The sequence below is a fragment of the Rana temporaria genome, chromosome 12 (genome assembly GCF_905171775.1).
Source record: "Rana temporaria chromosome 12, aRanTem1.1, whole genome shotgun sequence".
In the NCBI taxonomy this organism is placed as follows: Eukaryota; Metazoa; Chordata; class Amphibia; order Anura; family Ranidae; genus Rana; species Rana temporaria.
The window spans coordinates 127,075,140-127,089,293 of record NC_053500.1 but is presented as its reverse complement, the minus strand read 5'-3'; the positions used below and the strand labels follow the sequence as shown (position 1 = coordinate 127,089,293).

Here is a 14,154-nt window from a genome sequence, read left to right as displayed (position 1 = left end):
TAATTTTACGATATCTCTCATTTTTATTTTCATTAATTGTCGCATGCCCATTAGATCTCATCATCATTTATCATAATGGATGCTAATGGATTATTATTTTACCTTTCAGGCACTGGATGCCGACCGCTACGTCCTTAACAAGATGAAGAAGTCTGCCAAGGCGAAGCACAGCGCAGGAGAAGGTCTGTTATTAAACCTACAAATGTTTTGTTTTGTAGTCGGGTATGCTGTATCTCATACGTCCAATCATTACGCTACACAAATTTGTCTTTAACCACTTGCGTACTGGGCACTTAAACCCCCCCCCCTCCTGCCCAGACCAATTTTCAGTTTTCAGCGCTGATGCGCTTTGAATGACAATTGCGCGGTCATACAACACTGTACCCAAATTACATTGTTATCATTTTTTCCCCACAAATGGAGCTTTCTTTTGATGGCATTTGATCACCTTTGCGGTTTTTATTTTTTGTTAAAAATAAAAAGACAGATTAAAAAAAAAAAAAAAAATTATATATTTTTTATATATATTGTTATAAAAATTTAGCAAACAGGTAATTTTTCTCCTTCGTTGATGTACGCTGACGGGGCTGCGCTGATGAGGCTGCACTGGTGGGCACTTATGGGCGGCACTAGTGGGCACTTATGGGCGGCACTGGTAGGCACTGATGGGCGGCACTGAGAGGTGGCACTGATGGGTGGCACTGAGAGGTGGCACTAATAGGTGGCACTGATAGCTGGCAGTGATGGACACTGATGGGTTACACTGTTAGGCAGCATTGCTAGGTGGCACTGATGAGGCACTGATTGGCATCACTGGTGGGCATTGATAGGTGGCACGTGTGGGCATTGATAGGTGGCACTGTGGGCACTGGCAGGTAACAATGACAGGTGGCACTGGCAGGCGGTTTTCATGGGCACTGATGAGTCTGATGTGCCTCCTTGGGACCGATGTCCCTTGTGCACACGCCAGTGATCGGCTTTTTATTTCTCCTCAGGCTGTCGGCATGAGGAGAAAAAAAAATGATTACCGATCCTTTTGTTTACATCACGTGATCAGCTGTCATTGGACCGGCCCCTTACACGGATCGGTGATTGCCTGAGTTTCAGTGACTCGGTGATCACAGCGCGTGCCGCGAACGCCCTGCAGGGGGCGCACGTTGCACATGAAAAGGGGAGGACGTCTATTGATGTCCTCCCGGCAATTGGAGTCCGCGCTGTAGACGTCAATCGTCTATAGCGCGCATGTGAAGTGGTTAAATTACCCCCTTCTCTTCTAGATATTGTCCTACAGATACAGAATATCAGGGAGATGAGACACTATCCTTATAAGTGTAACTCTTTTGTTTGTCCCTGGCAGCAGATTTTGTCCTTTCACCTCTTATGCTTTTCATTTCTCTCTCTCCCTAATCTGTGCATAGTCACAGTCTGTTATTCCTGATGCTTCCTCTCCCCTTCAGCAGCAGTAAATCTTTTGGCTGTCAGCAAATGTAGTGATTCGCTGATTATCGGCACAGTGTCAAGAATAGAGAGCAACTGAGCATGTACAGAGCAGGGTAAGACAGTGCATTGCTGAATTTTAAACATAATAGGCACTTTTAATCTTTTATTTAACTACTTCAGGCCCACCCTATAGCAGTTTTACTGCTACATGGTGGCACCTGTGCATCGGACCACGTCTATATAGATGTGATCTGGCTTGTCTGAGTAAGGGGTGTGCATCCGCTGTGATCAGTGGGAGCTCTGTGACAGGTATCACAGACTCAATGTTCGCCGGCACCTGCCAATCATCAAGCAGAGAGGCAGAACGATGGTCTGCCTATGTAAACAAGGCAGATCACTGTTTTTACAGGGAGGAAGGCATGGATCCTGTGTCTCTGCAAACCAGGAACTAGGATCCATGTCTTCCCCTAGTAAAAGCACCTCCAACACTGTAACACTGGCTAGGCACACAGTTAATCCTTTGATTGCCCCTGATGTTATCCCCTTCCTAGCCAGTGTCATTAGTACAGTGACAGTGCATAGTTTTTAGCACTGCTATTTCTGGTGCTGGTGTCACTGGTCCCCAAAAAGCATCAACAGTGTCAGTGTCCGAATGTCTGCTGCAATATCGCAGTCCCGAGATAAGTCGCTGATCGCCACCAATCCTAGTAAACAATTCATAAATGAAAAAAAAAAATATCCCATAGTTTGTAGACGCTATAACTCTTGCACAGATCAATCAATATTCGCTTATTGGGATTTTACCAGGTTTGTTTACACTTACCTTCCCTCGTTTTTCAGTCCTGTGACCCGATTGCGGGACACCGGCGGCGATCGGGTCCCACGGTCACGGAGCTTCGGACCGGGACGCGAGCGTTCCGCTGGCGGCGCGCTCACGACCCACGGCTGGGTTCTTGACCGCCGCATGTACATATACGTCGGCAGAATGGCATGGACAGGCAGAACGACGTGCCCGCACGTCGCTGCCTAGACATGGGTCGGGGGTCCGATCGGGACCCCCGCTGGTACATACGGCGGTCGTTAATCGTGTGGGAGCGATCCGGGATGAGGGGGCGGCTATTCGTTTCTAGCCCCCCCGGAGCTGAAGAACGGGGAGAGATGTATGTAAACACGGCTTCCCCGTGCTTCACTGTGGCGGCTGCATCGATCGTGTCATCCCTTTTATAGGGAGACACAATTGATGACGTCACTCCTACAGCCACACCCCCCTACAGTTGTAAACACACATTATGTGAAACATGACTCCTTCTGCGCCCCCTGTGGTTAACTCCCAAACTGCAACTGTCATTTTCACAATAAACAATGCAATTTAAATGCATTTTTTGCTGTGAAAATGACAATGGTCCCAAAAATGTGTCAAAATTGTTCGTAGTGTCTGCCATAATGTCGCAGTCACGAAAAAAATCGCCGATCGCCGCCATTAGTAGTAAAAAAATTTTTTTTATAAAAATGCAATAAAACTATCCCCTATTTTGTAAACGCTATAAATTTTGCGCGAACCAACCGATAAACGCTTATTGCGATTTTTTTTTTTTTTAACAAAAATATGTAGAAGAATACGTATCGGCCTAAACTGAGGAAAACATTTTTTTTTTTTATATATATATATATTTTTGGGGGATATTTATTATAGAAAAAAGTAAAAAATATAGAATTTTTTTCAAAATTGTCGCTCTATTTTTGTTTATAGCACAAAAAATAAAAAACGCAGAGGTGATCAAATACCACCAAAAGAAAGCTCTATTTGTGGGGAAAAAAGGACGCCAATTTCGTTTCGGTACAACATTGCATGACCGCGCAATTACCAGTTAAAGCAGCGCAGTGCCAAATTGTAAAAACACCTCTGGGCATTTAGCTGCATATTGGTCCGGGGCTTAAGTGGTTAAAGGGGACGTACATGTATGCCCTTGCACTATTCTGTCGACATTATCGTTGTGCGGTGGTCCTTAAGTGGTTAAAATAACGCAGTGCCGTATCGTAAAAAATTACCTGGTCATGAAGGGGGGGTAAATGTTCCAGAGGTCAAGTGGTTAAATGGTTAAAAAAAAACACTTACGTAAAATACAAGCGCTGTATGTAAACATGGTTCAGGACTCGATTTGTGCACTTTATATAACTACACAGAAGATGTACATTGCTATGAAAGATTGCATAGTAATGCCATTATTGGTGCTGAGAATTGGCCTTTAAATCCACTCCTTGATTTATTTGGTTGCAGTTTAATTCTTATCACCCCTCTGTACCTTGTCCCTTCATCTGACTATTATCCGGTGCTCTTGGAGCTCCTTCACGGTTTGTCTTTCATGAAGCATTGAACATCTTCCACTATCTTTTTGCTGGGATCCTATTCTGATCTCTATTGAGTGGAAGCACTGCCTGCCTGCCTGCCTGTGTGCAGGGAGGCCCCAGATGATGGCATGTACATCAATGTAAATGATAACCTACAGCATACCCAGCAGTGCCGGACACTAGAGAGGATTGAGTCATGAGTTTTTAGGTCATTTCAGACCCAGCAGCTGGTTGTCTCCACTCGCTGTGAAGATGTGACGACTGTCGAGATAATTATTGGATATATGTCTGTCAATGAAGACTGCCGTCCTACGTACAGGATGTCTTTTGAAACAGAATTTTCCAACACTGAAAAATCCAAGAAAAAATGTATGTAAAAAAAAAAAAAAAACAATAACCGAGTAGTCATTATACAATAAGCTGCACTGATATGTTTAACCACTTAAGCCCCAGAAGGATTTTTCCCCCCTTAACCACTTGACCACCAGGCACGTAAACCCACTTAATAACCAGACCAATTTTCAGCTTTCGGTGCTCTCACAATTTGAATGACAATTACTCAGTCATACAACAATGTACCCAAATGAAATTTTCGTCTTTTTTTTTACACAAATAGAGCTTTCTTTTGGTGGTATTTAATCACTGTTGGGTTTTTAATTTTTTGCGCTATAAGAGAAAAAAGACTGAAAATCCTGTAAAAAAAAAAGAATTTTCCTTTGTTTCTGTTATAAAATTTAGCAAATTAGTATTTTTCCTTCATTCTTTTGCATGGTATTGCGGGGTTTTGTGGGGTATTGCAGAGTAAGTAGTGTGGGGTATTGCAGAGTAAGTAGTGTGGGGTATTGCAGAGTAAGTAGTGTGGGGTATTGCAGAGTAGTGTGGGGTATTGCAGAGTAGTGTGGGGTATTGCAGAGTAGTGTGGGGTATTGCAGAGTATTGCACAGTATGGGTATGGAGCAGAGTATTGTTAGTATGGGGCAGGGATGGCTGAGCAGGGATGGATGGCTGGATCTGTGACTGCCGTTGTCACAGATCCAGCCCACAGCACTCGTGCTGCATCCGCTCTATCCCCTCTCCTCTCACACTGTACCGTTATGTACAGAGAGGACAGGGAGGAACCAGCGTCATCACATGACGCCGGTTTGTTTACCAGTGATCGCTCCGTCATTGGACGGAGCGATCACGTGGTAAACCGCCGCCATCAGCGGTGATTTACCATGATCCGTGATGCGCCGGGGGATCCGGCGGTCACAGACATTCCCATGTGCGCGCCCCAGGGGAGCGCGATTCTGGGAGGACGTCCATGGACGTCCTCCCAGAGTTAAGGAACCGCCTTGTAGACGTCTTTCGTCTATAAGCAGTGATTAGGTGGTTAATGACTGTTAGATTTTGAATTTATCACTATTTTAAGTGATAAAAGTTTCTGAAATCTTTTATTGAAACATGTTAATTTTGAAGGTTGCTGAGGACAAGAGAAAGGTAATTTGCTGTGTATGTAAAATCTGTTTCTGAAGTACTATGTCAGGACAATGGGTGGAGTTATGTTACTTAATATACACAAGTGGGTGTTACTTCTGTAAAACGGAAGCATCACCTTCCTTGGAGCGATGCTAAATGTAAATGATGCTTAGCTTAGCTTTAAAAACAGTATGAAAAAACACGTGGTTTGACTAGTGCGTTAGGAAGAGGAAGATGGTGTGCCACCCATCATGAGTATGTACCATCAGATACCCTCCCTCCTTCTGAAGCTACCATCTTACCATGTGTTACCAGCTGTCATTATGTAAGCCTTGTCTTTTGCTTGTCTTTCTTGAAGAATAAACTCACACACTTTTGAAGATAGTTTGGCTCTTAAATTTTGGAACGAAACGCCTAGAAAGAAGACACTAATAGACATAACACATGTCTTGGCCTACATCTTACAAAGAACAGGCAATTTTTTGCCAGATGGCACTGCGTCGCTTTGACAATTGCGCAGTCGTGCAACATTGTACCCAAACAAAATTGACGCCCTTTTTTTTTAACCCACAAATAGAGCTTTTTTTGGTGGTATTTGATCACCATTGGCACCCACTGCTGTCAATAAAATTCAGTGAAACAGGAGTCAGGGGCGAGGCCGAATCCTGCTGTCTGTCAATTGACGCAGCAGCAGGACTCGGGAGCGTATCCACAAGGGTGCCCCCATGGAATGCAGCTCTCTGTGGGGGCACTCGATGAAGAGGAGGAGCCAGGAGCCCCACTCAGGGACCCCAGTAGAGGAGGATTGGGGCCACTCTGTGCAAAATGTTTGCACAGAGCAGGTAAGTATGTTTGGTTATTAAAAAAGAAAAACAACCTTTACAATCACTTTAAGGGTAGTAAAACAATGCAATGTGTTAAACAGGTCAGGTTGGGGTGTAAAATGAGGTCACAAAATGTGCATCTAGGTTCCAGTGAAGCAAATCTGGCCCAGTCTTTGAGGATTGTAGAAGAGGCTGTGCTGCCCCAGGCACTCAGCTGTAAGTAGCTGGGAACGGCAATATTGTAGGCAAGTATAAAAAAAAAAAAAAAAACTGTCATATAAAAAAAGAATAGAGCTGTCCCCATCTCCCACATCCTTCCGCTTTATGTCATATTTTGCTTTTCAAAACTACAGTCGCTCTTTCATTTAGGTGTGGGTACATCGATGGCAGGAGCTGTTTTGGGTTGGCATAGAGCACACAAAAACATTAGCCTTTGTGACCCCAAAACAGATGCCGTGTCATTATGTTTCATTCTCAGGTGAGTCGGTTCCTAAGGTATCCTTTGCCAACTCTTAAATATGAAATGCAGATATTATCCTTGTATTGCATTGATCCTAATCTGTATTCAGCACCCTGGACAGGGCACGGGACATTTGGCAGCCTGTCTCCTATATTCATTAGGCAAGCTGCTGCAGTCAGCTGCTTCGACTTCAGACTTTTACTAAGAAAAATGCCTTTGATAAGCTAACCCAAATTGTCTGCTTGGTAATATTCTGCATAAAAAAATAATTGCTGAAGTGAATTGGATTTTGCTTGTATTGGAGTGTATAGGTCTACGTTATAGTTATGCAACAAATCAAAGTTTTAAAGGCTAAGTTAACTTTTTTTTTTTATAAAAAATACTGCACACATTTTTGCAGATAAAAAAAATATGCATGCATTTTCTTTTTTCCTGACATCCAGCTGTTGCAGAACTACAAGTCCAATCATGCCTCTGTGAGTAATTGTAACTGCCAGCCTTGCAATGCCTCATAGCAAGATGGCGGTTGACGGAGCGTCACTTCCATTAAACAATCTGACGGGCCGCCTAATCTGACGAAACACCCTCCCAGCAATTAAGGCCCGCGATGTAGCCATCTTTCGGTTATAGCGTGGCTGGGAAGTAGTTATTTAGAAGAAAGTTTTATTGGAAAACATTCAAGCATACATATTCCATAAACGCTCACAAAAGAATGTAAAGTTGTAATGTACAAAAACAAATGGTCAATTACAACTTCCAACTGCATAGATCTACATACATGGTGGGTAACATTCTCAGCCTAGCAGTAAAAAGGGTTGTTGGTTCGAATCCCGACCACGACACTACCTGCGTGGAGTTTGCTTGTTCTCCTTGTGCCTGCGTGGGTTTCCTCCGGGTGCTCCGGTTTCCTCCCACACTCCAAAGACATGCTGATAGGTTAATTGGCTTCTGTCTAAAATTGGCCCTAGTATATGAATGTGAGTTGGGGACCTTAGATTGTAAGCTCCTTGAGGGTAGGGACTGATGTGAATGTACAATGTATATGTAAAGCCCTGCGTAAATTGACATCGCTATATACCGTATTTATGGGGGTATTGCGCGCTCCGGCGTATAGCGCGCACCCCTAAAGTGGACCCGACATTCCTGTAAAAAAAGATTTTAGAACTTACAGTTTTGGTGTCTTGCGCGGCGTCCATCGGTGGCCTCGTCGGGTCCGTCTGCGGCTTCGGGTGTCCTCTTCGTCGGGTCCGGCGTCCTTCTGCGGCGTTCTCCCCACTCGATCCTCGCTTTCCCGCGCCGAGTTTGAATACTGCGCCGGCATATACCGAGCGCAGCACACTCGGGCAGGCTCGGCTACTCTCGCGCTCACGTCCTGTACGTCCAGAACGTGAGCGCGGGAGGAGCCGAGCCTGCCCGACTATACACGAGTGTACTGCGCTCGGTATATGCCGGTGCAGTATTCAAACTCGGCGCGGGTATCGGCGTATATCGCGCACCCACAATTTTGCCCTGATTTTCAGGGCAAAAAAGTGCGCGGTATACGCCGATAAATACGGTACGTACCTAAATAATTACATACAGGCATCAACCCACTGAAGAGAATATACAACCCCACCTAGTGGCTGAAAACAAATGACAGTACCAATAGAGCACAACTATGGCACCTTCCAAAGTCAGATACTGGTAACTAACATTAAATAATCAAAGGCACTCTACCTCAGTATCCTATCAACAATCAGGTCTACTGGAGCCAATCCTGGTACATCAAGCCAACCCCCCCAAACCCTCTCAAATTTAGCGGAGCATCCACGGTGCTGGTAAATAACCCATTCATATCTGAAAGTAGTATCCATGTGATCTTTCCATTCCTTAAGGGATGGAGGGAAGGTGCTTTTCCAGTGGAGGAGGACAATGTTACGCTGTTACCACACCCTAACCAAGAGGGTGACACCATTATTCCCTGTTTCATTTTGTGGCCTCCCCGTCCAATAGATTTTGAAAAATGATTTTCACAGTGCATTTGCCCAACGTGCAGAAAGCTTCAGAACTGTCAATGATTGTGTTGCCCTCCTTGCTGTTGAGAGTGGCAAAAGTGTACAAATCAAAAGACTGTTTGCAGATCAGTTTAATTATTTTGGCAGGTAGATCAGTTCTTGTATATTTGTATTGTGTATTTAGTTGTTTGTTTTGGGGTTCCACTTTATTTGAATATGAAATAAATCAGCCTTAGCGTGTGTAAGGCGCACTGCGGTAGAGATAGATGCGAATATTTAGAATTCTGTTGTACGCTTGGAAATGCTGCAGAATAACTCCTGTAATAAATATGTGAAACAAATAATTCTTTTGACTCAGCTGACAGTTATTTATATGTCTTCACATAATTCACCTCTAGATCTGTCTTTTTCAAATTTAGAGCACATCACGCACCTTGAGGTTTATATTGCCACGCTGGAAAAGCTATCATCCAACTGCAGGGACAATGGGGAGGAAGCGCTGAGCAACGCTTTCAGTGCCTTCGCTGAGTTGTCCAAGGAATTGTTGACACCAATGAAGAACATGGTATGTTTTAAAGAGCGCACTGTATAGTATATTTTCATTGTGGTGGTATTGTTGTTAATAGTGCAGCAAATGTCTAAGTGTCAGTAAACCCAGGACCCTGCATTCATTATATCTGGTCTCAGAACATGGAAATGTATTTATTTTAATAAATATAAACTGCTAAATACCTTTTCTCATCAGCGCTTCTATCGGTGTCCAGCTAAGCACTGGTTACACAGGAAGTAAACCCTATAAAAAATAAAAATAAAAAAACCCTGCAAGAGAAAGACATGATGAGCTAGTATGCATAGCATACTAGCTCATTATGTATTACTTACCTCAGATCGAAGCCCCCGCAGCGGTCCTCGAACCCCCCCCCTCCGGCCGCAGACATCTCTCCCGCCACTTCCGGGTATCACGGCTCCGGCGCTGTGATTGGCCAGAGCTGCGATGGCGTCACTCCCGCGCATTCATGCGGGAGCCGCCGGTACCGGCACACAGACTGAAACAATGGCACATAGGTGCCATTGCTTCCGTTTTCCCCATCAGCACATGCAGGGGACAGTGTGTTTGGGGGGCAATAAAAAGTGTCTCAATCACAGGTATTTAATATCCCCCCCTCTCAACTGCATGGATAAACAAGGCCTTATTGGCCAGATCACCTGGTGAATATAAAGGAAAAGCATAAAAAAATGTTACTTTAAAGTTGAGGTTCACCCTTAAAAAGAAACAATGTACCATCTCATCCAGCATACTAGCGTCAGCTACAGTATGCCTTTTTTTTTGCGCTGTACTTACCGTTTAATCCTTCAGTTTTGTTTCAGACTCCCGTGGGGGAGTAGGCGTTCCTATGAAGAGGGGAACATGATTGACGTCCTGCTATGGCACGTCACGCGTTCCGAAAATAGCCGTAGTAGGACTTGGCTCTTCATGGCGCTATACGGCGCCTGCGCACAGACTAGGAGCTGACTGCGCAGGCGCCGTATATATCCGAGTCCTATTTCGGCTATTTTCGGAACGCGTGACACGCCATAGCCGGACGTCAATCATCTTCCCCTCTTCATAGGAACGCCTATTTCCCCGCCGGAGTCTGAAACGAAACTGGACGATTAAACGGTAAGTACAGCACAAAAAAAATAAAAAAAGGCATACTGTAGCTGACGCTAGTATGCTGGATGGGATGGTAGATAAAGAAAAAAAATGTTTTAGGGTGAACCCCCGCTTTAATGAGGAACTGCAGTTTGCTCACATAATTTGTAATAAAAACATCTTTGCCATTCTGAAGCTTCCCTCCAACCACTTTGCATATTATTTTCTATATACTGTGATTCTGTACTTGCCAAATATGCTGCAGGAAATCTCCCTCCACTGAGTCCGGCTGCAACCATTTTAACTGTGGGCAGCTGAAGCTGCTGCCTGTTCACTTCCTGGATTTACACAGAGGCACACATCCAGCTCTGCAGCTCTCATTGGCCCTCTTATGACTCGCCCCCTCTCCCTTCCTGGCAAACTCAGGTAAGAGAGAGAGCTGTGCATGATGTCATAAGCCTAGGCCAGTGATGGTGAACCTCGGCACCTCAGATGTTTTGGAACTACATTTCCCATGATGCTCCACTACACTGCAGAGTGCATGAGCAGGGCTGTCTTAATGAGAGGGCACACCTGGGCACTGTCCAGGGGCCCCAGCTGCATGGGGGGCCCCTGCACTTTCCCCAAAGCAGCTGGTCCTTGAGCCCATGATCCCCCGAAATTGGGGGGCCCATGATGGCACTGAGAGTGATGGATGCAAAGGGGAGGCAGTCTGCCTCCTACCTACTTGATGTCTGTTTACCTGCACTGTCATCATTGTAGGGGCCCCAGAGCATTACTTTACCCAGGGGCCCATGTTGCTATTAAGACGGCCCTGTGCATGAGCATCATGGGAAATGTAGTTCCAAAACATCTGGGGTGCCAAGAATCGGCATCGCTGGCCTAGGCTAATGACCAGACAAGAAACAGGAAGTGGGATGTATAAGGTATTTACTGGCAGAAAAAAAAAAGTTTTACTATCCAAAGTTAAAACAACAACAACAAGGGCAGAAGATTTAATAGATGGAAAGATGAACTAGTGCCGCTTTAAACTCGACGGTTCTATATGGACAGGAAGACAAATACTATGAAATGTATGCGTTGATGTCGTGCTGACAAGAGTGGTGGGCTACGTGTGAGAAATGATTTGAATAATTTGCGTAACTCTCGCTTATCTGCATATTTTTCTTCATTTGTCTTGCACAGCTGCAGAGTTTTAATCACAACATTAATTACTTTCTGAACGCGCTGGTTAAAGGAGATCTGAAGGAAGTGAAAGGGGTGAGTTGCAGAAATCAGCAGTTTTGGCTGTAAGCTCCTTAGGCACAGACTCTAAGGATCCCTTTATTCTAAACTCGCCCAGTGACAGATTATAGAGAGAGATTAACATTCCCCTGATCACTGCCGGAGCTATCATAGGTGGTACAGCCATTGGCTCTATGATGATAAGGGGGGGGGGACAATGCTGCTGCATCCTATTCACTTGCTGTAAGGAATGGATCTACTCTTCATATTGTAAAAGTACAATGTCTGTCCTTGCTCAAGAATTCCTGAATTAAAGGTGAAGCTGTGGAGTACAACACGAGAGCATTGTTATTCTGCACTCATAGGGCCAGGTTCACATACGAGCGCATATATACGCTACGCCTCCGCAACTTGGACGAGCAAGTGCTGTATTCACAAAGCACTTGCTCCGTAAGTGGCGGCGTAGCGTAAATTGGCCGGCGTAAGCCCGCCTAATTCAAAATAGGCTGGTAGGGGGCGTGTTGTATGTAAATGAATCGTGACCCCACGTAAATGACGCGCCTAACGAACGGCGCATGCTCAGTATCACGTCGAATTTACTCCATTAGGCCCCGTACACACGAGGAGATTCCTCCTCCGGATTTGGATCCGATGGCTTGTACTCACCATCGGATCAAAATCCCCTCGGAATTCATCCGCGGTGACGTGTCGCCGTGATGATGACGCGGCGACGTGCGCAACGCTGGAATGTAAGTACTTCCACGCATGCGTCGAATCATTACGACGCATGCAAGGGAGGGGAGCGGACGGATTGATCCGGTGAGTCTGTACAGACCACCGGATCAATCCGCTGGACCCGATTCAGCTGGATATCCGCTTGAAATCGATCGGCCCGAGAAATCTCCGCGGATAAATATCCGCTAGGCCGTACAGACGACCGGATTTATCCGCTGGAACTGATCCGCGGATCAATCCCAGCGGATAGATCCGGTCGTGTGTACGGGGCCTAAGATACGCCAGGCCCAATGCCTGTGACGTGAACGTAACCTACGCACAGCCCCATTCACATAAACAACGTAAAAAGATACGCTTGCCGACGTCCATACTTTGCATTACCTACGCCTCATATAGCAGGGGTAACTTTACGCCGGACGTAAGCCTTACGTAAACGGCGTAGCGGCCGCAAGTACGTTCGTGAATCGGCGTATCTACCTAATTTACATATTCAACGCGTAAATCTACGGAAGCGCCCCCTTGCGGCCAGCGTAAATATTGCACCCAAGATACGACGGCGTAGGAGACTTGCGCCGCTCGTATCTTGGCTGAATCTATGCGTAACTAATTCTAAGAATCAGGCGCATAAATACGACGGCTCGCATTCGGACTTACGCCGGCGTACGTGGAGATACGCTGTCGTAAGTCCGCTGTGAATCTGGCCCATAGTGAGTAGGAATGAGCAGGGAGTGATTTTTTGTTGAAATGACCAGTTTTGCCCCTGACGAAATTACGAAATTTCATTGAACAATTTCGCTCATTTGGATGATTAAAGCGGAGGTTCACAGTAGTGGAACTTCCGCTGTCCGGGTTTCATTGTATAATACAGGTATTTGCACCCAATTCCTTGAATAGATAGCCACAGAATCTGCGGGTATGTACGCCACTCACACCCCTCCCCCTGTCTTCTGGGAGACATACGGGTCCCAAAAGACAGCAGGAACCATTTGGATCGCGCATGCGCAGTAGGGAACCAGGAAGTGAAGCCGCAAGGAACTTCCTGATTCCCTTACTGATGACGTGTCGGCCTCGGGTGCCGGCATCACAGGTGCCCTGGACAGGTAAGTGTCCTTATTTTAAAAGTCACCAGCTACAGTATTTGTAGCTGCTGACTTTTTTTCGGCGGACCTCCGCTTTAAGTGATATTTGCTTGTAAGAAAATACCCTTTTTATTTTATTTTGATGTTTCCTGGGGGATCTCTTTAGGGCAGTTTAGTTTATTGTATGTAGCATTCTCTGAACTTTTTTTTTGTGTGTATATTTGATTGTTAATTGTGTCATAGGCGTGCAGGGGGGTGCCAGGTGTGCCTGGGCACACTCTAATCACCCCTTGCACTGAGGTCATCCAGTGTAAAAAATTGTGCGGGGCACACACAGACATGGGGGAAGGGGAACCCACTGTGCCCTATCATGCACTACACACCCCGAATAATCCATTGTATTTATCTGCAGCACTGAATCCACTGCATCAACTCCCTTGCCTGCCAGAAGCAGGGAGGTTCACTGCGAAGTGCCAATCTAATTGGCAGTGCCCAATACAGTGTACAAATAGGACGGAGGAGGCTGAATTTGTCCCACCCTGTCCTGTCACACACTCCACCCCCTTTATTGCACACGCTGTCATTAAAGGGCTTTGTAAGAAGGTGGTAGATTAAAATGTAGAGGACCATGATTGTGAGTATTGGGTATACTCTCTCTCTCTCTATCGCTCTCTATCTATCGCGCTCTCTCTCTATCGCGCTCTCTCTCTCTCTATCGCGCTCTCTCTATCGCGCTCTCTCTCTCTATCTCTCTCTCTCTCTATCGCGCTCTCTCTCTCTCTATCGCGCTCTCTCTCTCTCTATCGCGCTCTCTCTCTCTATCGCGCTCTCTCTCTCTCTCTATCGCGCTCTCTCTCTATCGCGCTCTCTCTCTATCGCGCTCTCTCTCTCTCTCTCTATCGCGCTCTCTCTCTCTCTCTATCGCGCTCTCTCTCTCTCTCTATCGCGCTCTCTCTCT

At 45.6% G+C, this 14,154-nt stretch overlaps 1 protein-coding gene across 3 annotated transcripts in view; it reads left to right on the top strand.

Moving 5' to 3' along the window:
- The window catches only part of LOC120918803 (arf-GAP with SH3 domain, ANK repeat and PH domain-containing protein 2-like), a 218,344-nt gene that overhangs the window by 103,888 nt on the left and 100,302 nt on the right, over positions 1–14,154 (top strand). For all 3 annotated transcript variants that reach the window (XM_040330610.1, XM_040330611.1, XM_040330609.1), the window contains exons 2-4: positions 110–182; positions 8,945–9,090; positions 11,344–11,418. In XM_040330610.1, the coding sequence (XP_040186544.1) occupies positions 110–182; positions 8,945–9,090; positions 11,344–11,418 (294 nt within the window). The remainder of the gene's footprint in view (positions 1–109; positions 183–8,944; positions 9,091–11,343; positions 11,419–14,154) is intronic.